The 24,324-nt window shown below is 39.0% G+C and overlaps 1 protein-coding gene and 1 long non-coding RNA gene across 7 annotated transcripts in view; one reads left to right on the top strand and one right to left on the bottom strand.

Annotated features, from left to right (window-relative positions):
* The window catches only part of LOC142142930 (uncharacterized), a 37,353-nt gene extending 31,495 nt beyond the window's left edge, over window positions 1-5,858 (bottom strand). Inside the window, exon 1 of the long non-coding RNA XR_012689406.1 lies at window positions 5,803-5,858. This is a non-coding gene — a long non-coding RNA (uncharacterized LOC142142930). The remainder of the gene's footprint in view (window positions 1-5,802) is intronic.
* Window positions 5,859-13,752: 7,894 nt separating this feature from the next.
* SCAF8 (SR-related CTD associated factor 8) overlaps window positions 13,753-24,324 on the top strand; it is a 287,720-nt gene continuing 277,148 nt past the window's right edge. For 5 of the 6 annotated variants that reach the window (XR_012689726.1, XM_075203399.1, XM_075203400.1 and 2 more), the window contains exons 1-2: window positions 13,753-14,165; window positions 23,608-23,652. Coding sequence is in view for 5 of the 6 variants with exons in the window: in XM_075203399.1 (XP_075059500.1) it covers window positions 14,136-14,165; window positions 23,608-23,652 (75 nt within the window). In the remaining variant the exon portion in view is untranslated. The remainder of the gene's footprint in view (window positions 14,166-23,607; window positions 23,653-24,324) is intronic. The other variant, XM_075203402.1, reaches the window with a different exon arrangement.

Below are 24,324 nucleotides of genomic sequence, written 5' to 3'. Positions count from 1 at the left end.
GCGGGCGCGGCGGTATGTATGTATCTTTGGTATCGGCTGTACTGTATTATAATTATGTATTGAACTGCTAAGACTCTTGCATCTGCTAAATAAATTGTTTGTGCTTTGGAAACACAAGAAATCACTTAGACAATGCTTATTGGAAAACAATAAAATTACTTAAATAGGGTAAAAATCATGCTTGACACTGGAGCTGAAATCTCCATCGCCAATGTGGAGCATGATGTGGATCCAGATAGCTCTCAGTGTGTTGTGATCGGATTTGATCACGAACAAGGGGGGGGGGGGGGTGACAGCCCACAGGATTAATAAAATGATTTTAGAAATCAATGATTTATCTTTAAAAAATCCCAATGTGATACTACTTAGGATCCGATAACATTATCGGAACTGATGTAATGACACAACAGATCTAGATATTGTATTTAGCAAATTGTATGGTATGGAAAGGTCCCAGAAAATCAATGATCTGTGTGATACAGCGACATGATCTGGGTCCACTCATACATGCAAATGACAGGAATGATAATGGGCTTGTGCATAAATGGCCAGAGGTCTCACACAACACAGATATCATGTTTGATATCAAAAGATGGACAGAGTCATAGGGAATTTATTAATGATAAAATTGGATCGATGTAACGCTCTACAGAAAAATTAGATCACATAGTAGAATTGGTTAGTAAATCAGGCAACATGCAAATGGTGATTAAAAAAGTGTCCCAGGTCACAACCCCCAATTAAACATTGCCCCTGTGAAGACCATCCCATTGCATTTTGCTTAAAAACCTGTGTTTTGAAGGGACAAACTGTCAGACTTTTTGGGGAAATCAAGTTACATTGATAAGCTGTCCATCTTCCTAGCCAATTCCCCATGGCACAGATTACGCAACTCAAGTAAGTGCTATTCTGAACACTTTTTATTTTAAACTGTTTTGCTAGTTATGTCAATATATTAATTGTTTATTCATTATTTTTCTTTACATCTGAATGTCCTGTACTTTTGTATAAAAAATCTATAATTTAATATGTTGCATCCTTGATACTCTAACGAATCCATTAGCCTGTTAAAAGAGAGCTCAACCAAGTTAACCCTTGGAATGCCAGTGTGTGATTTATTTATACATTTGATTAACAAGTTGTGTGTGCTTGCATTTACATTTGTATAACAGTCTGGAGGTGTGAAGAGGTAACCCTTTGTGTGCTGGTGTGGGTCTTGCTAGTCTGTGAATAACTAGAAGCCTGCGTGCCAGTGTGGGACATTGTATTGGGGTCCTATTACCCATATTCAATAGGTGGTGGAAAACCTGAAATGTCTGGAGGTGTGAGAGAGCTGTGTTTGGGGGCGACTCTGTAGGTCCATAACCTGTGTGATAGGTAGAGAGAGACTGCTGAAATTGTGTGTGACCTCATACAGCAAACACCCCAAAGTCACGGCAGCTGGGAGTGTGTTCTTGACACTGTCCTAAACAATCTCTTTGTACAGCTGGAAACACAAACGGTTTCCAAAAGAGATATAATAATTCTACAAGAACAAAAGGTCCATCAGTTGCACAACCACAGAAGTGTGTAGCAGCTGTAAATGGGCAAGCAGATACCTGTGAAGCAGACAGTTTAACTTCAACAAATAAAGAGGTTTCAGTCAGTGCAGTAGAGGTTACAATAGCAAATCTGATGCAGACAGACTGAAGGTCAGGGGTCCCAAAGGATCTAATTCCGCTATGTAGCCTAGTATTGGATCCTTCTGGGAGACGCAACATCATGGCTAAATTAAAAAATATTTGGGTAAAAATCATGCTTGACACTGGAGCTCAAATCTGCATCGCCAATGTGGAGCATGATTTGGATCCAGATAGCCCTCAGTGTGTTGTGATCAGATTTCATCACCAACAAGGGGAGGGGACAGCCCACAGAATTGATAAAGTGATTGTAGAAATCAATGATTTCTCTTTAAAAATCCCAATGCGGTACTACTCAGGATCCGATAACATTATTGGAACTGATGTAATGACACAACAGGGCTGGATATTGTATTTAGCAAATTGTATGGTATGGAAAGGTCCCAGAAAATTAAGGATCTGTGTGATACAGCGACATGATCTGGGTCCATGCAAATGACAGGAATGACAATGGGCTTGTGCATAAATGGCCAGAGGTCTCACACAACACAGACCTTCAACCTATTTTGTACAGGTATCCGGAATTATGGGCACAAGGGAAAAATGACTGTGGCAGGATGGTTGATGTTGAGGTGGACATACAAGGGTCGGACCCACCACCTCAGCGTCAATATCGCTTCCCTCCTGAAGCCATGGACTCTGTAGTGGAAGCTGTAGCTGACCTAGAGTTAAGGGGGGTTGTTATAAAGGGAAATTCAAAGTGCAACAATCCCTTATGGCCTGTTAGGAAGAAGGAGACGAACACCTGGAGACTCACAATCAATTTCAGGGTTCTGAACAAATATACCCCTATGTCAGTGCAGGTAGTTGCAGAAAACCCAGACATAATGGCAAGGATAAATGGTAAAAGCCAGGTATTCTCAACCATTGATGTGGCAAACAGATTTTTCTCTATACCCTTGACAGAAAGTTGCCAGTACAAGATTGCTTTCACTGTACGTGACACGCAATACATGTTCTGCGTTTTTCCCCAGGGCTTTCACAGTAACCTGACTTATTTTCATTAGGCATTGGCAAAAGTGCTAAGTGTTTACTCACGCCCAGAATGCCTGTTTCAGTATGTTGATGACCTACTCCTCCATACATAGACCATTGAGGAGCACTTAACTCTCTTAAAGGAATTGTTAGACCTCCTGTCACGTGCAGGACTGAAGCTGAGTCCTCACAAGGCAAACCTGGCTAGGTCAGAGGTGATATTTCTAGGGGTTAAGATTGCTCACGGAACAAAGGGTATCATAGCCATCCGTGTGGAAGCAGTGGTTAAATTACCCAGGCCTGGCACCCTGCAGGACTTGCATAAGTTCCTGGGGGTTGCAAATTTCATGAGGGAAGTCATAGAGGACTTTGCTACCAAGGCAAAGCCTCTCTATGAATTACTCAGAGGTGAAAAACCCTCACTGAAAGGTTGGACGGAAGCACAGGAGAACGCCTTTACAACACTAAAAAGAGACCTCTCCTCCGCCCTAGTACTAGCCACCCCCCACCCAGATGGCAATTTGGCCATCCAAGCGCATGCTGGATCAGAGTCCATATCAGCGGCTCTCCTGCAAGAGGTGGGTACAACAATTAGACCACTAGGATACTTCTCAAGACTTCTTGCACCAGTTGAAAGGGGTTATGATGAGTGAACAAAACAGGTGGCAGCCATACATTATGCTGTCAATGTGAGAGGGGATATTGTAGGGTTCAGGCCACTTACTGTGCCGACACCTCAATCTCCATTAACTCTCCTACTCCGGGATACACTTTTTGGAGTCTCTCAGCAGAGGTTTGGGAGATGGATAATGGACCTTAGTGGACGGAACATCAAAATCTGTCACAAGGCTAAGTATGTTCTGTCTCAATTGTTAAATACAACTGGAACAGAGCATGATTGCGGTTAGTGCCACATTCCCTCACAACACTTTTCTTCTTTATTCTGTGCACAGATTAGGCATCCTGCCACTAACGCCTGTGCTGCTTGGGCAAACCCTGGTGCTATCCATAACCTGTTAGTGAGTACAACCATAGTATCTTTCCCCAGATGCACTTTACCGTGTGCTATATTGGCCATAATGGGATAAAGTGCTTTTAACAGACACAAACGCTGACCTTTATACCACTCTCCTTGTACTTATAGTGCTCCATGTTTTGCCCAAGTCTTTTTCTCATTCTCTGTTGCTTGTCTCTGCATAAGTTGGAGTGTGGTACGGTCAAACTTGGGGTCAGGGGGTCACCATCTAAATAGACTCCCCTTGGGGTACTGGGGCTATGGCGGCTTCTCGTGCTGCCTGGTCTACCCAGGGCTGCCATCAGAAACTGTGGGGCCCAGTACTTATTAATCTGGCGGGGCCCCCCCTCCCCTCCCCATACATGCGCCCCCACCCCATACATGTGCCCCCTCCCTCTTCGCCATACATGCGCCCCCTATCCCTCAACACAGTACATTCATCCCCACTCCCTCATCACCGTAAATGTTCCCCTCCCCCCAAAAAAATGTCCCCCTCTCCTCTCCCCGCAAGCACAGTAAATGTCCCCCTCTCCTCTCCCCGCAAGCACAGTAAATGTCCCCCTCTCCTCTCCCCGCAAGCACAGTAAATGTCCCCCTCTCCTCTCCCCGCAAGCACAGTAAATGTCCCCCTCTCCTCTCCCCGCAAGCACAGTAAATGTCCCCCTCTCCTCTCCCCGCAAGCACAGTAAATGTCTCCCTCTCTATGAGCTGTGGTGCTGTGTGTGGTGGACAAGGGTTTTCTATGCAAAGTATTTAGTTTTTTTACTTTCTCTGTTATGGTGGACACAGTACATAATAATATGTGTTTCCTTACAGACCTGCACTTAGTTTACTCTATCTCTATCCTCCCCACACTGTGCTTGTTGGAAATCCTACAATAATCTTAGAGAAAGAAAGAAAATGCGGCTAATAGGGCACTCAAAAGGTCCTGGATATAATATAACATGCTAAAAAGCTTTAATGATATGCATTAATATAATACTCAAATTGCAAAAGAATGTATTTATTAAAAACAAGATTAGCGAAATAATTAAAAGAGAAAAATATGCTGAATCTGAAAAATATTAATGACTGTTAACATAGCGACAAATAGCCGCTAAAAGCACGCAGCCCAGGCTCCTGTTAAGTAAACAAGTCCCCTTAGTAATTCTTTTTTGTGACATGATATATTCAATTAGCGATGGGGGAAGTTATTAGTTTAAATTAAGGTAACTGTCAATGGTAATTCTGTTGTCAAACCCTGCCTAAAAGTTTAATTATATAGCACGGAGTCGGCAGCGAGCTTGTCTCGCAGACGAGTGCTTCTCTAGTGTCTTTTTCAAGGCAGCCCGAGGCGATCCTTCTATTGGCTATTTATAGAAATAGGTCCACCCCCTTACTTGCATCATACCTAGCGACGCTTGGGGACAACCGTTCTTACCACATGTTTGTAAATACGAATTGAAAATGCTGTTCAACACTGAATGTTTCATTTCCAGCAAATGAGAAGAAGGTAAATATCAAGGCATTGAAATTATAATGAAAATAAAATGACAGGAAAGTTGCAAAGTATTAGAACTATAATGTGAGGCTTTAAAGGGTCCTCACATTTAGAGGAATGGAACATATGTGAGCGATCCAGTAAAAAATAAAAATAAAAAAATAAAAAATACAAACCTGATCACCCTGAAGTCAATGGATAATTTCTATAAAACGTTTTCAGCAGTAATATATTACCCTTAGAAAGACATAGCAATCTATATAAATCCTAATATTCCATAAATATAAAGTGTAGATAGAAGAGAAAAATGAAATAAACCTATTAATACTATACAGTGCCCTATAGTGAACAACTAAATTAATTATTAACAAAATTACCCTAGTGAAGAAAATAAATAAGAGATACATTAGCACATCTGCCTAATGTATCATAATATCCATACCCTTAATCCTACCATTATCACACAATAAATCAAAAGGACATATTACATCCTATATTGAATGAATAATATACATATAGAAATTAACACTACAAATTAATATTGAAGTGAAACTACCAAGTAACAAAATAATAGGACAAACCCCATATAAAATATAAATAGTGTGAACTAATGGCTTAAGATGAGTGCCTACAAGTAAAATAAAATTACTTACACTGTCCAGAATGAAACAGAAGTTGCTTGATGCAGCCCCTATGTGTGATGTGAGGTCACACCATCATGTGACAGGAAGAGGAGGCTGGTCACATGTTCAAATGGGCGGAGCCAACATTCCCCTGCGATCTCTGCTGTGTCCTCCCCAGCGTCCCTGCTGCTGCTGTGAGCCTGGCAGTGACAGGCAGCTGTCAAACGTGGATCGGAGATGAAATTCGCGTTTCACAGCTGCCTGACACTGCCAGGCTCACAGCAGCAGGGACGCTGGGGAGGACACAGCAGTGATGAAACAGCTCATCGGTGGTCAGCGGGCCCCCTGGTGAGCCCGGGCCCCATACATCAGTACCCCCTGTACCCCCCTGATGGCGGCCCTGGGTCTACCAGTCTATTTCCCTTAGCTTCGGGGGTAGTGTCTCTGTGTGTGCCTTCACCACTGTCTGGAGGGCAGCTGGAATGCGGTGAACAGTGCCCTGGTATGTTCAGCATATTGACTGGTTCCCTTGCTGAACCCATAAGGTCACTTTTGTATATAGGGCCATAATCATGGGCAATTACAGACACATAACTTGAATCTAAATGTGTAAATATTCACTCTTTGTCCTTCTGCATATATGCATGCAAGTGTCAGGGCCTTTAGTTCAGCTTCTTGTGCTGACATGTGACTCGGCAGAGTCTGTTGAATCACTATTTCTGTATGTGCGGTTACAGCACACCCTGTATAAGGGATAGGATCTATGTAATATCGTGAACCATCTACCAAAAGAGTGATGTCTGCATCTGGTAATGGTTTATCTTTAATGTCAGATAAAACCAGAGATTCTTGTTTCAATAGTTTTATACAATCATGTTCAGAAAAATGTTGTGTTTGCATTTTCTTCTTCCTGTTCAAGCTGGGATGGGATTCCCCCAAATCCCTAGGGAAACCCCGATATATACAGGTACTTCTCCCATCTTTTGAAACTTGCTGCAATAAAGCAACAGGATTCAACATTGTGCACTGCTTAAGTGTAATGTTACAGGGAGTTAGCAGTGCTAATTCACAAGGATAGGCTTCACTAATGAGCATGTGGAATCCAAGGAAAAGGTTCTTGGTTTCTGAGTTCCACAAGGCCACCCCCTTAAGACAGGTGTGGTAACTTTAATTTTTCTGGAAGAGAAACACTTAGCTTTAACACTTGTTAATAAGCCACATCATCAGTTTTATTAGTATATAATAATAATAATAATAATAATAATAAGGATTAGTAACAGTCCTTGAAGTACAGCATGTATAAGACCTGATACCAATCCTCCTATACCCTTGACCCAATCGGCCAGGTACAACCATGAAAACTATCCTTCTAGATAAGCATCTCCAGTGTGCTCCTTTAAAAATGTATATTTCATGTCTTAATATTTTGTAAGTGTTCATCAAACATTTTCTCTGGATCATCTGCGTCACTAGTTAAAAAGGTGCAACCCTGGGCTTCAATTTGAATATTTAAGGTCAGGTAGTACCCTCCAGACTAAGCTGTCAGGTAGTCCAATATTAACCTATTGTCTTGTGTAAATGTAATAATATGTTGGGCCACAATACTCACAAACACATTTCTGCATTGGCTGTAAACCCCTACAGTCATGGGTTGCTCTTTTCTTTATTTGTTTGGGTTAAACTTTCATATCAGAATTTTTCTCATTATGTATTATGATCTCTACATTACTATTGGCACGAGTTTGGTTCTTCCAGACCTGGCTTTCCTTTCTACACTAGTACACATCTATAGCCTACGGCAAAGGAAAATAAAGTGCAATCAATATTCCTCCTGCTAATATCATTGAACACCACTCTCTGGTGTCCCTTGGACCTTTCAAATAACTTGTAAACTACATTTTACTCAGACTCCCCTTGTCTGAAGATCTTCACATATATCCTTGAACATGGAAGACTCTGGGGCCTCTTGTGCTTCCTTTTTTGTCTTCTAACTATGGATTTCATAGGGATGGAAAAAAGGAAAGGGAGGAAAAAAATACACAGTGCGCTCGGCAAGTGTTATATGTCACTTATTTCACAATAGAAGGGAATGTCCAATGTGCTGTATATCTGCATATTAAGTAAATCTGGCCGGTAACAAATGTTTTGTTTGTGCTTGGTTTAAAATTTCTGTTACTGCATGTGGCACCATTAGAGTTACTAAGTGTCCTAGCACAATATCTATACTCTTTTCAAGCACTAAAGCAGCTGCAGCTTATTGCTTTTACGCACATGAGTGCTGCTGATTAGTACTGGGTCTAATTGTGCAGAGTAGTATGCAAGTGACCTTAGCTTGCGACCATGTATTTGTGTCAGTACCCCTTGTACATGTGCACTGACTTCTTAACAAAAGAACATGAAAGGCTTGTCATAATCTAGCAAAGCCAGTGCTGGCGCTGAAGTCACTTCAGCTTAAAATTGGTTACAAATTTGGTTCTGCTCAGAGAAGAGTGTAAATAGCTTACTATCATCCAGAAATGCTAATGCAGGAGCACAGATATATGCTCTTAAAGTCTTAAATATTTTTCATTTCTGTACAAATATTGAATTCCCATCAATGCATTACCATACCCACGATACAAAGAATTATTTACAGTATATGACGATTATAGCACATTAAATAAGGGTAGTGAACACTGATTGACTCAAAACTGTAATGAGGATAAAAATAAAATCATATTGCTATCTGCCATAATTTGACATTACATTACTTGCTTTCAAACCATCTAACATAAAATTTGGTTAAAAAACAAACAAACCACAAACAAACCCAAACACTATTTCATATTCAACTATGTTAGTCAATTTCTCATTTTCTCTTTAAAAACATACCTTCTGACTTTCTATGACATACAGAAAAACCAGCTAGTTCATGCATTTGCTATGCGAACAGCCCATGAACTCTAATATCTCTTTCCAAAACAAGGTAATCATTACTCAGCAGAGTCTACGTTATTTAAATCCATCATTCAAACTTCTATTCATTGGAAGTTGGATAAATTCAATCTGGATTGAAAGGGTCTTTGTAACTGGAGACCTTCTATGAAGAAAAAACAAAACTTTTGCATAGAGATTAACATTTATTGACTAGGAATTACTGTAACTGTAACATGCGTGTACACCGTTATCAGGTAACCAGTAAACATTTTTGTGCAGTGAACAGCTGCTAATAAGACGCTTTGCGTTCCATGCCATGAAAATATGATTTCCTCAAAGGGGCAGTCCCCAATATCACAGAGTATGTCAAAGCCACTCCTTTCCCATCATCACCTAGTGCAGCCCCCTTGAATGACTCCATTGAAATCCAGGAAGAAACAATCATTCATCACCAACAGCCCCATGGGAAACTTTCTAAACAATCAGCCATTTTAAAAGCAACACTGCTCCTCTCATAAATCAGAGTACTCTCGTTAGACACCTCACATTGTGTCTGCAAATCACTCAACATTTTCTCAACAAAATCTCCCATCACCAAATAGTCACACATATTTCCAGATTCTGTGATTTCCATGTTGAAAGTACAAATATATTCACTTAAGTCTTGCTCACAGATGACATTTTATCTCGTAACATTTCTTTAAAGGCATAACAAACCCTCCTTATTTCTGAGAACATTCATCAGCGCCATTTTTACACATAAAAACAGCTTGTAATATCTGCATGTAAAAGCTCACTCCCACAATTCTCAACTTCATTAAAGAGAAAGCTGTTTTTCTCAACTTCAGAAACAAAATTATTTTGTTCAAATACAGAAACAGCTTGTTGGACCTCAGCCAGTTTTCTTCTGACACAATCTACATTGTTTACAATCTTGTCTGTCTACTGGTCGTACAGTGATGGATCAAAGACTTTAAAACTTATTTTGCATCTCTTCAAAGGCTTACAATTAAGCAATGCAGGCATTATATTTACAAATGTACAACTTTTTCAACCTTGAAACATGTATCTTTTAAAAATGGACAAGACAGACAAACACGGATCTCCCTCACACGCAGTAAGACGGAGCATACAGAGAGAGAAAAATTAGCTGATATCTTCCAGCCTACTGCTGTGGAACTACAAGTCCCAGCATTAGACTAAATACAAGTTAGCTTCAACATGTTATTATCACTCAGCACTTGACATATTTTTTCAATTTTACATACATTGTCAGATAACAAAAAACAGAGTGCTTCTTATCTCAACACACTGAAATCTTTTACACAGAATGAGGGAGGGCACATTTCACTCTTTCAGCTGCGCAGCATGAAACATACATTTATAATATACAACCTACTTGATTCATCATTCAGTTTCTGATGCATTTAGCATATCCACATATATTGCGACTTTCCAGATCTCTTAGCCTTTCTGTGCCACCTCAAACAATCTATTGGGGTTTGATCTCAATAGCCCTTTGTTCTTGTCACATTACCACTTCCAACACCGTTGTTTCTCCATCCACACATATCAATTCCTTTTTCTGGCTATCACCGCTTTCTTGAAAAATTCCCTGCAGACCTTCTACTCCCCCATTTCCTAAAATCTTTGTGCATTATATCTATGAGGGAGCTGCTGTCATATATCTGTTTACTATCTATATTTCCCATATTGACAGTATTCTGTTGAGTCCAAATCGGGACTCTTATCTAGTTTCTGTGGGTTGTCCTTGCAGTGGACATCCCGTTCTGTGGATTCCTTGTACTGGATGTCCGTGCAAAATAGCTTCTTTGACAGTATCTGGGATGAAGTTGTTTTGGAATTCTTCTACACTTTGGGCAGATTACAGAATCTCCCTTCTTTGATATATCTCTGGGGATGGTGTCTAAAATGTTCACCCAATGTTCAAAACAGTAACTCTCTAAATCCCGATATTCCATTATGTGCTTTCCAAAAGATGTATATTATACCCAAAATAAACAAAACAATCAATATTACAAAAAATAGGAATTCAGTGTCCATCTGCTTTGTTAGTATTTAAAAATCTGGGAACTAACTTTCAACAACTATTGTTCAGACAAAGACAACCCTCCGGCCTCTGGCCCCCGTTTCATGAGTACCAACAAGAAAAAGCGGAGGACCATAACCAGACACAGTGGGCGACTTTCTTAACACTTATACCGTATTTTATTAGCCGTCACTTAATTCAGCCCTGTATGAGCTAGGAAGTCTTAAGACGTAACCCAGTTATCACAGTTTGCGGAAAACAAGGGCAAGCCTCTATAGCAACCACGAAGATCAACGTCTTATTTGACTTTTTATCTTTTATACACCATACAATAGGCACAAACACATGCACTCAAAATTCACTCATCTTTCAAAAATCTAATCAACAATACAATTACAGTAAACAAATTGGGTTAGTACTGTATTATATTAATCTGATGATACTTGAGACTCACAAATTCGCATGTCAGGTGCCTCAGACAGACATGAGGTGACTCAGAATAGGAAGACCAACGAGTAGAAATCTACTGACCGCGGATGTTGGGGTTCAATGTCCTGGGAAACCTCCATTGTCTGTCTTGTAGCCTGCTGGACAGAGAATCTCTGTGGCGACCTCCAAGTTGTTAGAACTAAAATTCTGATCCAAGTTTGCCTGTGGTGTCAAGTATATCTGGAAGCGCTTCAATCAGTTGGAGAGAATTGACACAGACCAAGTTCTGTATACAAGGAATATTTTCTGATTTATTGATACAAAGATACAAGTTTTTATAGCCTACTGAATAAATGAATCCTACGTCATAAGCATACATTAATATATGGGATGCACTGCTGATTAACTTTTTCACGTATTCTTGAGGTGTTTACTTTCTCCCCCTTCTAAGGACAGATGTGTCTATTGTTCTTATCTCCTGTCCGCCATGTCCAACGTCATGGGCACAGCTCCCACACCACAAGCTAAAAATGAAGCTACCTATTTTTTCAGATCTTGATACATAACTTCAGGAGTTCTCTATGTCAGCTTAACCTCAAGGCCATGGGCTTACATCTTGTAATACTGCATATCAGCAGAAAAATTAATAATCTCTTTTAGCTGAACAAAGGCTTTATGAGGACTAATCAAAAAAATCATATTTAACACTTGCAAACTATGTGAGACAGAGCATTATCTTAACCATTATCGAAATAAAATGTAGCTCTAACAATGTGGCAATATGTGGCTTGATATTATTGATACACCTCACATACTAGACAAAATACAAAAGACCAAAGCCAAAGGTCCCTATGTACAGATTGTACCCAAAACACCTAGTAGTTTGTCATGGTTATTGCTTCTTATGAATAATATTCAGTAACTGAGAAAGAGTATGATAGTACCAAAAGTGAAAAATAGGTGTAATGACTTGCAAATTATGTTTGACCAAGAACTCAAAAAATATAAATTTAGAACGTGATGCTGGATAATGGCCTGCTCTCCTCGGGGAACCTATCAGGAATTCGTGAGTCTCTCGGAATGGGAAAGTATGATAAACAACACAATTCTTGTCTCTACGAAAATTAAATAGTAACAAAAACAAAAAAAAAACGGAGGAAAAAGATTGCTTGTGCATAATTGACAAGTTTGAATAGTGGGGGCGTGGTGGGAGGGCAGGAGAGGGCGTGGTGTGGCAAATCATGTAATTTTGGCCCCAACCCAGTAAAAAAAGTACAATTTTGTTGAAGGGGGTAGGACCAAAAATCACAAGATTCATGCAGATCGAGTAATTTTCCCTCCCATCAGGCAGGATGCGAAAGGCTTGCCTGCTCTCCCGGGAGTTCTAACCGGAATTTGGGAGTCTTCTGGACATTCCTGGAGAGTGGAAAAGTATGCTTGTCACAAATAGCCCTATCATTTTGCACAAGTAATATTACTAATAGTATAACAACAGTAACACAAAAATAAAGTTCCAGTGTCCTTTTAATTTAATTAGGAGCAAAATGCAGGGACAGTGTTTTTTTTTAGAATATAATTAGTGCACTTCAGGCATGGTGCTGCAGAAAATAATACAGAAAAATAACTGGAAATTCACAAAAACAAAATATTCCAGTTATTACATCCTATGCGTGTACCTCAAATATTACATGTAGTACATGCTATTGTTTGAAAATAGAAGTTATCCTTTAATTACAAATAATTATAGGACATAAGAGGTACAAGGGACTTGGGCCACATTAGTGACTATCCCTCCAAAAGTGATAATTCTGAGCTATGTGGATCAATAAAATGAACACCTTTCTTTCAAGTGAAACATAATTTAGGAGTCTTGCATCATCTCAGTAATAGTACATTTTCCTTTTGCTGATTCCTGCATATTTACAGCATGGCACAGTAGTTAGCATTGCTGTCTCACAGCACTGGGGCCATACATCGAATTTCAGTCATATCACAAATTAGAGCTGTGGACCGTCACAAGCTGGCGCTGTAACATCCATGAAAGAACACTCGCCACATGCCTTCATCTCACTGGTACGATGAAAGGAAACCACTTGGTAACCGCAACCACACCTCCCTATTATGCGCATCTGATAAAAGAGTTTGCTGTGGCGCCGTTTACTCTTCATCTTGTATTCTCTATGGTAGTAATCCATTCGGACCTCCCATCCCGATCCCCCTGACAAAACTTATATATTTATATATTTATATATATATATATATATATATATATATATATATATATATGTGTGTATATATATATATATATATATATATATATATATATATATATATATATATATATATATATATACATATATATATACACTCGAGCAGTGCGTTCAATACATGTCCCACCCAAAAATGTGTATGAGTAGGTAAAACTAGGGGTTGGGCAGTGAAGCTGGTGTGTATGTTTGTATTAACAGTGGACTACAATTATTTTGCTTTAAACGACATGTGTCGTTCATATTATTTGGGCGGTCGCTGAAATAACGTTTCCGGCACACACGTGACTGTTTTTTTGTGTTGTGTGTTTTGGCGCCGCCATGTTTGGTGCGCAGATACCCGAGTGGAATGCGCGCCAATGATTGCAGCAAGTAGTACCATCTCGCCTCATCCTGCTGGCTCCGCACGTCGCCATTCTCCCTCCCAGTCAACTATGTTACCAGACCTGTCTATAACTATCATTGAGCGCAACTGGCGTGTACTGAACCCATGCCATGGTCTGTTTACTGACCTGGGTTCATATATGGTGGCAGCTGAACAATACACATGGTCAACAACAGTGTGAGCAACTTCCCCTCCCCTCCAAAGTGTTAGCACTTCCTCGCCCTCCCCTTCTCTCCTCCTCCATTTTCCCCTCCTCCTCGTCTCTCCCCTCGCCGCCTCCTCCAAACAACACGGCGTTTCTACATCACCCGACAATATGGAGGCCGTCAAAACATTTAACAGCGAGGTTTGTAGCAGTAGATCTATATTTCTATCCACTCTTTCTGTTAGTACATGCAGAAATATACATTTTATCCCTCCGTGTGCAGCCTCTACGTCCTGCTAACAAGGGGGCCTGGGCTCAGAGGTGACCATTTCCCCCTCTCCCCGCACTCATCCTCGGTCTCCTCTGCCACATTATCAAGTTGCTTTATTACCGAGCAGTTATTATATGTTCTATAGATAAAGGTGGAGTTCGGCTGCAGCACACAATACATCTGGTCTCAAAGCTCCTGCAGTGCAGCGTAGGAGGCCCATTGAGATGACCCCAAGATGTTACATTGTAATAATATCAAGCAGTAATTATGTATTCAATATATTGAAACAAAAGTATATTTAAATATATATATGATGTGCAATTACGAATTTTAATATAACTAAGTTAGAAGTCTGGGAATCCTACAGATCACATACTTTTCTACATGACCTAGACGTTTGAATATTTTAATCTACCTTATGGAGCATGTTATTTGTTACAATACATAACTATTTCTAGTATAACCTGGAAATGTATTACTAGTAATATTATTCTATTTCTTATATTGCACTCATATGCCATAGTTAATGTTTTTGCAAGCAAGATGAACCCTGAGATATGACATGTTGGAAATATGTTCCATTAGCTTGTAAGCTAAACAAGCTATTTTCTATGCTATGTGCTAAATCACATCTGTCAGAATGCATCTTCCAACAGTCTTTGCTGCAGGAAATGTAATATTATACAGGACCAAATTATGTTAATGAGCAACCTATTTAGTGTTTCATTAGAATTGAGTTTGCTTTCAATAAAATATGGTGAATTTATTAAATTAGTCATATTTCAAAAATAATTTGTGTAACCCTAGTTTTAAAACCTTCATATTGAGTTCTAGTCTAAGGACCAGCAAACCTAAGTTTATACACAGGGTGACCTAAGTGCTAGTTATTTTTCTTGCAAAGTGCCAACATATTAGGCTATGTATACACTACAAACATTTTCTCCTGATCTATAACAATTTTACCAACGACTGATTAAAAAAAAGTCCCAATCAGCATGCCAATTCATGTGCAGACACTATACACATTTTACAAGATGTACCTGTGCTATTTATCTGTCATAACCATTGGCTGAAATTATGATTCTAAACTCTATTCTGATCATAAGCACATACACACTGCAGAATTGTAACACCATTGTTCAATCGTTGAACAAGATTTTTAAGTCAGTTTGAAAATCTAGATCAATGACTTTATGTGCTTTAGAATGATAATTGTTCATCGTTCCAGGGTACACACTACTGTGATATTGGGTAAATCAGTCGTTTATCTTCTGATTGGTGTGATAATCTGCTGAAACACTGTAGTGTATACCTAGCCTTAAGCTGGGTACACACTGCAGAATTTTCCAACAACTTTTTAAGCCGATCGATTTTACATGCGATTGATGGTCTGATTGCTCGGTCCATGGACTGCATACACACTAGCCTTGTTTTAGACGATAAAGGCAGCAGCGGCTGTCCCGTTAGCAACTTTTTACAGCCATGTTGTCATGAGCAATAATTTTAATTTCATACACACTGAAGCATCATTTGCGGGACATGTAATGATATACCAAAGACAGTAGCATAAAGGGGCAGAGCTTTCACTATAGTAAACACCCAAAGCCACATAAAAAGAGAAGGCAACACTGTCTCTTCAAAGGGTAATAACACACGTGCTTTATACAAGTGTAATGGTCTGCAACCAGACAGGTTCAATACACATCTATACAAAACACAAGTCAGTGATGTTTGGATACCGCACCACGTTGGACTGGTACAGGCATCACAAATTTACATACACACGCCCCCCAGGTCGAGGAAGTATCGGATGATTGTTGTGGGTCGGTCGGAAGTTTATACACACTACACAACGGAAAGGAGATTGGAGCGAAAATATTGAACGGTACGACCAAACAAATGGGACAATCGTCCATTTGGGCAGACTTTCGACCATCGTGTCAGTACACACACTGACCTGACTTTCAAACGAGCGGTCGTATGTCGGCTGGTTGAGCCTATTATTGGACAAAAACCCTGTAGTGTATACCCAGCTTTACTCCGCACTGTACATAGTGGGGATCACAATGCAAACAAATTACTTGCAATTACATAAAGAAAGATTTCTAGTTATCGTCTTGCTGTCATTATATGCTGCAGGACTCCATTGGGGTAGCACTACAGGATTTCTTTTGTGCTCTCTACTGCCCTTCAGGTATAAAACCTAGAAGTGGGGTGGACATTCGACCTGGTCTGCCAAATCTGCATCTACACGCATGTCTGGCTGAAGATGGTCCTCCTGTTGCTATAGAGTAATAATATCACAGCAGGGTTATTTGCTGCAACCTTGAAATGGGGTTAGGTATATTATGCCAAGGGGGTAGAAAGAAATGTATTCATAACTCAAAACTGAAACTTCAGTTTTGAGTGCAGTTATCCTATAAAAAACAATGAACAACATGGGCAAGTATTGTCAGTTAAAGGCTTGTTCTTTTGGCCCATAATGAATAAATGTCTCCTTTTAAGAATAAAGTTGGTCTTCACTACATAGACATTGTTGCTTTGCACATTCTCTCTCTTTGACAGATGTGTTGCTGGTTACCACTTATGCAAATAGTGAAAGACGTGAAAATTACTTCTAAATTTAATATTATTATTATTATCGTTTATTTGTAAGGCGCCACAAGGTTTCCGTAGCACCGTACATGGTACAAACAGTAGACTATACAGGGTAAGACAGTACAGAACAATAAACACAAAGTACCAGTACTTCAAAAACTCCAGGCAGGCAGATACAGTAGAGACGGAGCGGAAGAACAGGTATGGAGACAGGAGGGAAGATGGGCCCTGCTCATACGAGCTTACATCCTAAGGGAGGGTAAACAGAATCAGGTACATAAGGGAGCCAGTGAAGCAACGGGGAGAGAGAAAGGGGGCAGGGGAGAACCAGAAGAGGTGAGAGGTTAAGTGGATGGTTTGTAGGCCTTAAGGAACAGGTAAGTTTTAAGAGCCCGCTTGAAGGAGCACAGATTGGGTGAGAGACAAATGGAGCGAGGGAGGTCTTTCCAGTGAAGGGGGGCAGCACGGGAGAAGTCTTGCATTCTAGAGTGGGATGAGGTTATCATTGGCTGAGCGCAGGGAGCGGGCGGGAGTGTGAATGGAGAGGAGGTTAGAGATGTAAGGGGCAGTAGACTGAGAGAGAGCCTTGTAAGTGGTGGTGAGGAGTTTGAAAAGGATTCTGTAGGGGAAGGGGAGCCAGTGTAAGGAAAGACAGAGAGGGGAGGCAGAGGTGGAGCGGCGTGAGAGGAAGATGAGTCTCGCATTGAGTATAGAGTGGAGGGGGGCAAGGCGGGAGCAGGGGAGGCCAGTAAGGAGGTGGTTGCAGTAGTCGAGACGGGAGATGATGAGAGCATGGATGATAGTTTTGGTGGCATCTTGAGAGAGGAAGGGACGGATGCGGGCAATGTTACGGAGTTGGAAGCGACAGGCTTGGGCAAGGGATTGAATGTGGGGGGCAAAAGAGAGGAGTCGAGAGTGACACCTAGGCAGCGGAGTTGGGTGACAGAGGATATAGTGGAGTTGTTAACAACGATAGAGAGGTCATGGTGGGAAGGGAGCTCATACTAGTTTATACAGTGGTACCCTTTAAACGAGGTTTAGATTCATTTTAGACAGATTTTATAATTTTACAGATGCAGGCATCTTAGATGTTTCTCAATCTCTTGTAAACTGTCTTCAGTACTGTACAAATCTCCCCTATATTGTTTTCCTATAGTATAAATTATTTACTAATTAATTACTAACTACACTTAGGTGCAAAATTTGCATAGAGCCACCCAAACCGATCAACAATTAGTTTTTATGCTATCAAAGCAAGAATCTGTTTACTATGGATAAGTGTGAATTGTGCACCTAAATGCAATGTTAATACAATTTTTGTTAGTATCAAAAATTTTTAAACTTATAATATAGTGATTGTAAAATTTGAGAAAATTATCTTATGAATGACACTTAAAATTCTATTTAATGTTTGGGATTCGTCTTCCTTTTCACTGGTTCTGAAAAATATGAACTACATGAATATACCATGGGTACAACTTATTATGGAATGATGAATCTGGGTGGAGTACGAGTTTCCGAATCAATTAACTCCGACCGAAGATTGAGTGACATGAACATAGCAAATGGTGTTATGACATGCAGCAAGTACAGACTTCATGAAAGGGTGACAGGCAAGTATATATACCCACACAGACATTGACGTCAATTCAAAGGGCGACAGTTACATTGCTGCTATTAAAGGGGCAATGCGAGAACCTGGCGGTTGTATGATGTCCTACCCTTAGTAAAAAAAACATACAGGTGCCGAGTCCTTGCATTGTTGCATGTTGTAATAACATCATTCACTGTCTTCATGTCGCTCAATCTCATGTTGGAATTAATTGATTCTAAAAAATGACTACCACCGATGGATCCATGGTCCATATAGCTTTCGTTTCAAATGTTCTCCATCTGTACCAACAAACCCTATTGCAAGTGGTGAGCTCAACTCAGAATGTACCATGGGGACATGACTTGCGCTTTTGTGTTCAAACCATTACTTTGTTGAATAGACTAAGTGGTATACAGCGCAAAACTCAGCCCTATAGCAGCCACCTATATAACAACTCTGATCCACAGCGAGAGTTAATTGTACAAATGCCCAAAAAATCAAAATTAATATAGGAATGGCGCTCATTGCTGACATTCATAAATGCTTATGCATAGAACCTTTTCGTTTCGTGTGACGTCTCAAACTGTGTGGTTCCTTACCTGCAACCCGATATATAAGATCATAAAGTCAATTGCTGATGGTGTGTAACTTTCCTTCTCATGTATCCTCAGGATATGTTGAAAGACCAAAAGAAAAAAAATCATAGCGCAGACTTGTATAAATGCACTAATTCATTTTGAAAACCACGTGTGTTTACCATGCACCACCGAAATTCACCAAGTGTCTTCCAAAATATCCCCCTAAGGGTATGCACTTACAGAAATGATGAAATGAATACCCGGTATAAAGTGTGGTCTCTTAGTAGTCTCTCGTGTTCCCAACACGCCATTCTTCCTTAACTTCACTGGTCAGCCAATCCACATACATGTTTTCCAGCTTCCACTTGGTGAATTTCGTTGTTGCATGCTAAGCACATGTGGTTTTCATAATGAATTAGGTCATTTATACAAGTCTACGCTATGATTTTTTTTCTTTTGGGGCCTGATTCATTAAGGAACTTAAATTAAGAAGTTTCTTTTTTTTAGTCTCCTGGACAAAACCATGTTCCAGTGCAAGAGGTGAAAATTAGTTTTCTGTTTTGCACATAAGTTAAATACTTACTGTTTTTTCATGTAGCACAGAAATATCAACTTTAAATTTCAGTGTACAAATAAGCTATCAAGTATTTGTGTGCTACATGAAAAAACAGTCAGTATTTAACTTATGTGCAAAACAGAAAACTAATTTTCACCTCTTGCATTGTAACATGGTTTTGTCCAGGAGACTTAAATAAGAAACTTCTTAATTTAAGTTCCTTAATGAATCAAGCCCTTGGTCTTTTGGTATATCATCCTTAGAATACATGAGATGGAAAGTTAAACAGCATCAGTAATTGACTTAATGATCTTGTATATCGGGTTGCATGAAAGGAACCACACAGTTTGAGACATCACACAAAATGAAAAGGTTCTATACATGAGCATTTATGGATGTTTGTCATGAGCGCTGTTCCTATATTCATTTTTAATTTCTTGGCATTACTTTGTTGAAACTTTGTTACTACACTCATCATTTATTTATATAATGCTAGCAAATTCTGTAGAGCTTTACAATAGGGAACAAACACAGTAATAAAACAATAATGGGCAATACAGATAGGTTAGAAGGCCCTACTCACAAGCTTATACACTTGAAACCAGTGGTACAGAATAATTTGAATATTGTATTTTAACCATAAGGTAGCAGAATACTATTAACAATGTTTTCGTTTTTTTTATATCATATTGTCAGTTGAGTGTTATTTACTTATTTGAAATTAGTAAACATCTTTAACTTAAATACTAAGTTTTCTAAACTATAAAGTGTCTTGAACTGTTTGATTAAAGAAATTAGACGTCTTAAAGGAACATTCCACCCATGTGGATTTATTATTTGTTTGCTTTTTAGGAGCTGAATGTGCATACTAGACAAACCAGTATTTTGTAAATATGACCCCCATTCTATCTGTAGCTGCTATGCAATTACCTCTCCTGCAGCTTTTGCCAACTTTAGTTGGCCGGGCCTCACAGAAACCTCTGTATGGTTGACTCTCAAGATCCATATGAGAAGCAATTTACGCTGCCTGAGATCAAATTTGATGATATCCGGTTGTTACATACTAAAGGTCGCAGGAGTGATAAGTGATGGATAGATATAGAGATATATGTTCTAGTAGAGTGTGTATAGAGCAAACATTTTCAGGTAGACAACAATTGTCTCTTTTGCACATTTAACCCCTAAAAAAAAGTATTACCTTTGCAGCATGCTGATATAGCAGTTCATCACAGGATACATTGACAATATGCTATTTATTATAGCTTATAAAGCCCAAATACCCTACTTATAATACAGAATATGTGCCCTTTATCACACATTATACAGACCCTCCAACATTACCCCTTCCACCCAGTACAAAATGTTTCTGTCTTATTGGGCTTACCTTGGCTGAAATAATTGATGATAATGGTGTTTTTAAATGTTATTTCATTTAGCCCAGGTTGCTGCAATATGAGGAGAGCTGAGGCATCTTAGAGCAGAGCATTTTATGTCTGATGGAAGAGGTCATGTTTGAGTATCAATTGTTGTACCAGTTTGGTGGCAGCCTCAGTGTACACAATATACCAGTCTGGTGTCCCCTCAGCATGCATGATATACCAGTCTTGTCCTTTCCAGCAACTTTGCCACTTCAGTGATCCCTTTTATAATGGCAAAGTGTTCATAAAACCCTGTTCCATTATTCTAAAATAGTAAACAATACATAGGCACACTTATTACATCAACTTTCCAAACCATTGTTCACTAATTTATCGATTAAAGGTAATTCTTCTTTATTTGTAATCAAGTGGGATCATTCTTGTAATCTACAGGAAATGTTCTTAATTTGCAATCCAAGCAAGGTTCATGGAAATTTTTCTTCTTATAATACCCTGAAATAATTTTCTTAAATAGTAATATATGTGAAATTAAAAATTCCCCCTAAACAATAGAAAAAGCAAAATGTTCCTTAAGGAGCCCCGCGCAAGAATGACTTTAAAATAAATTAACCAGTGCTCTCCTTAGTCACTCAGCCAATCGCATGTGGTTTCACCGCCCTAGCTGCATTGTGATTGGTTGGTGGTGAGAAGAGTTCTAGGCTCCCCTTGCTTTGATCACAGATAAATAAACATTAATTGAATCTCTGTTGCTGTAGGAACAAAAACATCAATGCTGTGGAGCTCCAGTCATGTTTATGGCCTCTTCATTTATATGCCCTATTAATTTCATTTGAGTGCATTTAGCACATATCTTCAATGAAATAAATGGGAAAAATACAGCACTATGCTGGTGTAATCACTTCTTTTAATCCATAGTGAAGATATATGCACTTCCATAGTGATTAATGGATTTTATCAATTGTGGTGGAGCAAGCAGCATCCAAAATAAGTGTTGCAATGCAAACTCATGCACATGCAAGTTTGCGTGAACCTGGGTATGAATAAAGAATGGAATTGGTTTTCATTTTGCACTGTTGCAAAAAAATTCAGTTGGTAAAGAGATATGCAAATTCATTTTACATAGTTGCATTACCACAAAATCGGCCAATTTGAAAAAAAAATAATTTGCATTAGTTAATCTTACTAGCCTTCTTTATGTGGTCTTTTACAAACCCTTGCTCAAAGGAAAAATCATTTGGTGACTCAGTCACCACATATCTGCAGACGTTTGCTTGCTCCAGACAGCCAGCGTCAAAATTCCAAATCTACCAATATGCACAGAAATTGTTTTGAACAACTTAGAAACTTTTGGTCATTTGTTATCCCCACGCTCTTTGATAATTGAATGTTTTGTTTGTACACTGATCATATCAGACAAACATTTCTACGTGTGTGGCCAGCATTTGGTTCATCCATGAGGGCAATGGTCAGTCACAGCCAGCTAATGGACAATACTGAGCTTTGCAATTTGAGCTTTTGTCCATTTAGGACGATATCCTGCATTTTTCTTAGTATAGTTCTTTAAATGTTTAGTTAAACTTATGGATGTAAGACAAATGCAACAAAGCTTATAACAGTTGCTTAATCTTACCATGCGCTTACGTATTAAAAACTCATTTCATGAAAAAAATAGCTTTAAGTCATGAAATTTTATAATTTTATATGTTGCTGAGTTCTTTTGTAGAAGTGAATGACACCTACCTTTAGATAGCTGCAAAGTAAACCATGTTACATAGACCTTAAATAGCACCAATTACTTTCAAATAGTGTAGACAGCTAAAGTACTGAACCAATATATACATGAGAATGCAGCCTCTAAATTCACTATAAACCAGTGCTATTAATATGGCACTTTGTGACCAATAGTTTATAGGCATTGGCTGCATTTGAGAGTATTGGCTGAGCCCTAAAATGGCTGCTTCTACTGAATACAGGTGTGTTTTTTTTAAAAAGACCTCACTTGAAACAGTCATTTTGTAGCTTACATCTAAATGAAATTAATTTACTTTATATTGAAATTGTTATTTGATGCCTTTCAAGGTGTTCCAGTTTTCACTGTACAAATGTACTTTGTAGACAACATGTGTTTTTACACTTTAATTTTTAGACTTCAATGGAACCATTTAGATTTATTGAAAAAATATGTTCATTTTTAGAAGAAATCATTTTCACACATCTAATTTTTACATTCTGTAGTTAAAGCCCTATTCATGCCATGAAATTAGTATAGTAAAGCGAGTGTAATGTTTTAGTTTAGTTGTAAAACAATGTGATCCAATTGTGCGCTTTTGATCTGTTTAATTCGGACTACATTTTCTGCATTTAGTGTAGTCCAGATCAGTGCATGGAAGGCACACTTCTTTGCCTGCGTGCTGTTCAAAAGAGAGGACACTGATACATCAGTAATCTGAGACACATTATAATCTGTGCAGACACCCTTGTGTAATAGTCCAAAAAACACACTGCACACCATCATTGCCATTTCCACAAATACAAGTAGCTTTTTTTTATTGTAGTGCAATATGGTAGGAAGCAACTGCAAATTAATTTGGTCTCTGTTATTTTAGTAGAGCAAGAACATGTTAAAATGTATGTTACATGTGTCTAATCCAATCTCATTTTTTCCAGGGTCGACATCAGGGTATAGAAGTGCCCCTATATCGATCTAGTCAGGTTTGAATATTTCATGAGAAACCTGTAACTTAAATGAATTCTGCATGTCATGTTTTGTTAAAACATAACTGTACATTGCTACATGATGTGTTGTCATGGTTGAATTCAGTGATACAGGGCTTTGCCTAGTGTGGTGCTTTAGTGGTTGATGTTCGATAGCTTCATTGGTTATCAAATAAAGCATTGTGTCTTGGATCAGTTGAATGATCTGTTTTCATTTGTGTTTATTCTTGGATTTGTGCCTTATTTGTGTTATTTAGGAAGCCTTTTATAGGGTGAGATTCTAAACTTACGTTGTTTGATTTGTTGACACTATTTTGAGGTGTTATTGAAAACGTGAGAACACTATTTCCCATTTGTTAAGAATATAGATGCATTGGTCTACTACACAAAGCAAGAATCTTGCTATGCTTTCATGCCATTAGAAAGTAAAATATTAAATTAGGTAAGAAGGTTGTTTAGACTCTTTGGGGCATATTCAATGAAGTCTAAATATTGTGTATACGCGCTCCTATTGACAACATGTTACTGCAACATCGTGGATTTTCTGTTCGCACCCCATGGGGTTGCTAAGGTAATTAAGCGATGTTGCGGTACTGTATTGTCATTTTACACGTGCAGCCGTGTTGTCTAGACTTAATTGAATATGTACCTTCATGTGGTGTGGTTTTT

The sequence above is a fragment of the Mixophyes fleayi genome, chromosome 3 (genome assembly GCF_038048845.1).
Source record: "Mixophyes fleayi isolate aMixFle1 chromosome 3, aMixFle1.hap1, whole genome shotgun sequence".
NCBI lineage: Eukaryota > Metazoa > Chordata > Amphibia > Anura > Limnodynastidae > Mixophyes > Mixophyes fleayi.
Note: the sequence above shows the minus strand (reverse complement) of the source record. Positions and strands in the feature narration are given on the sequence as shown.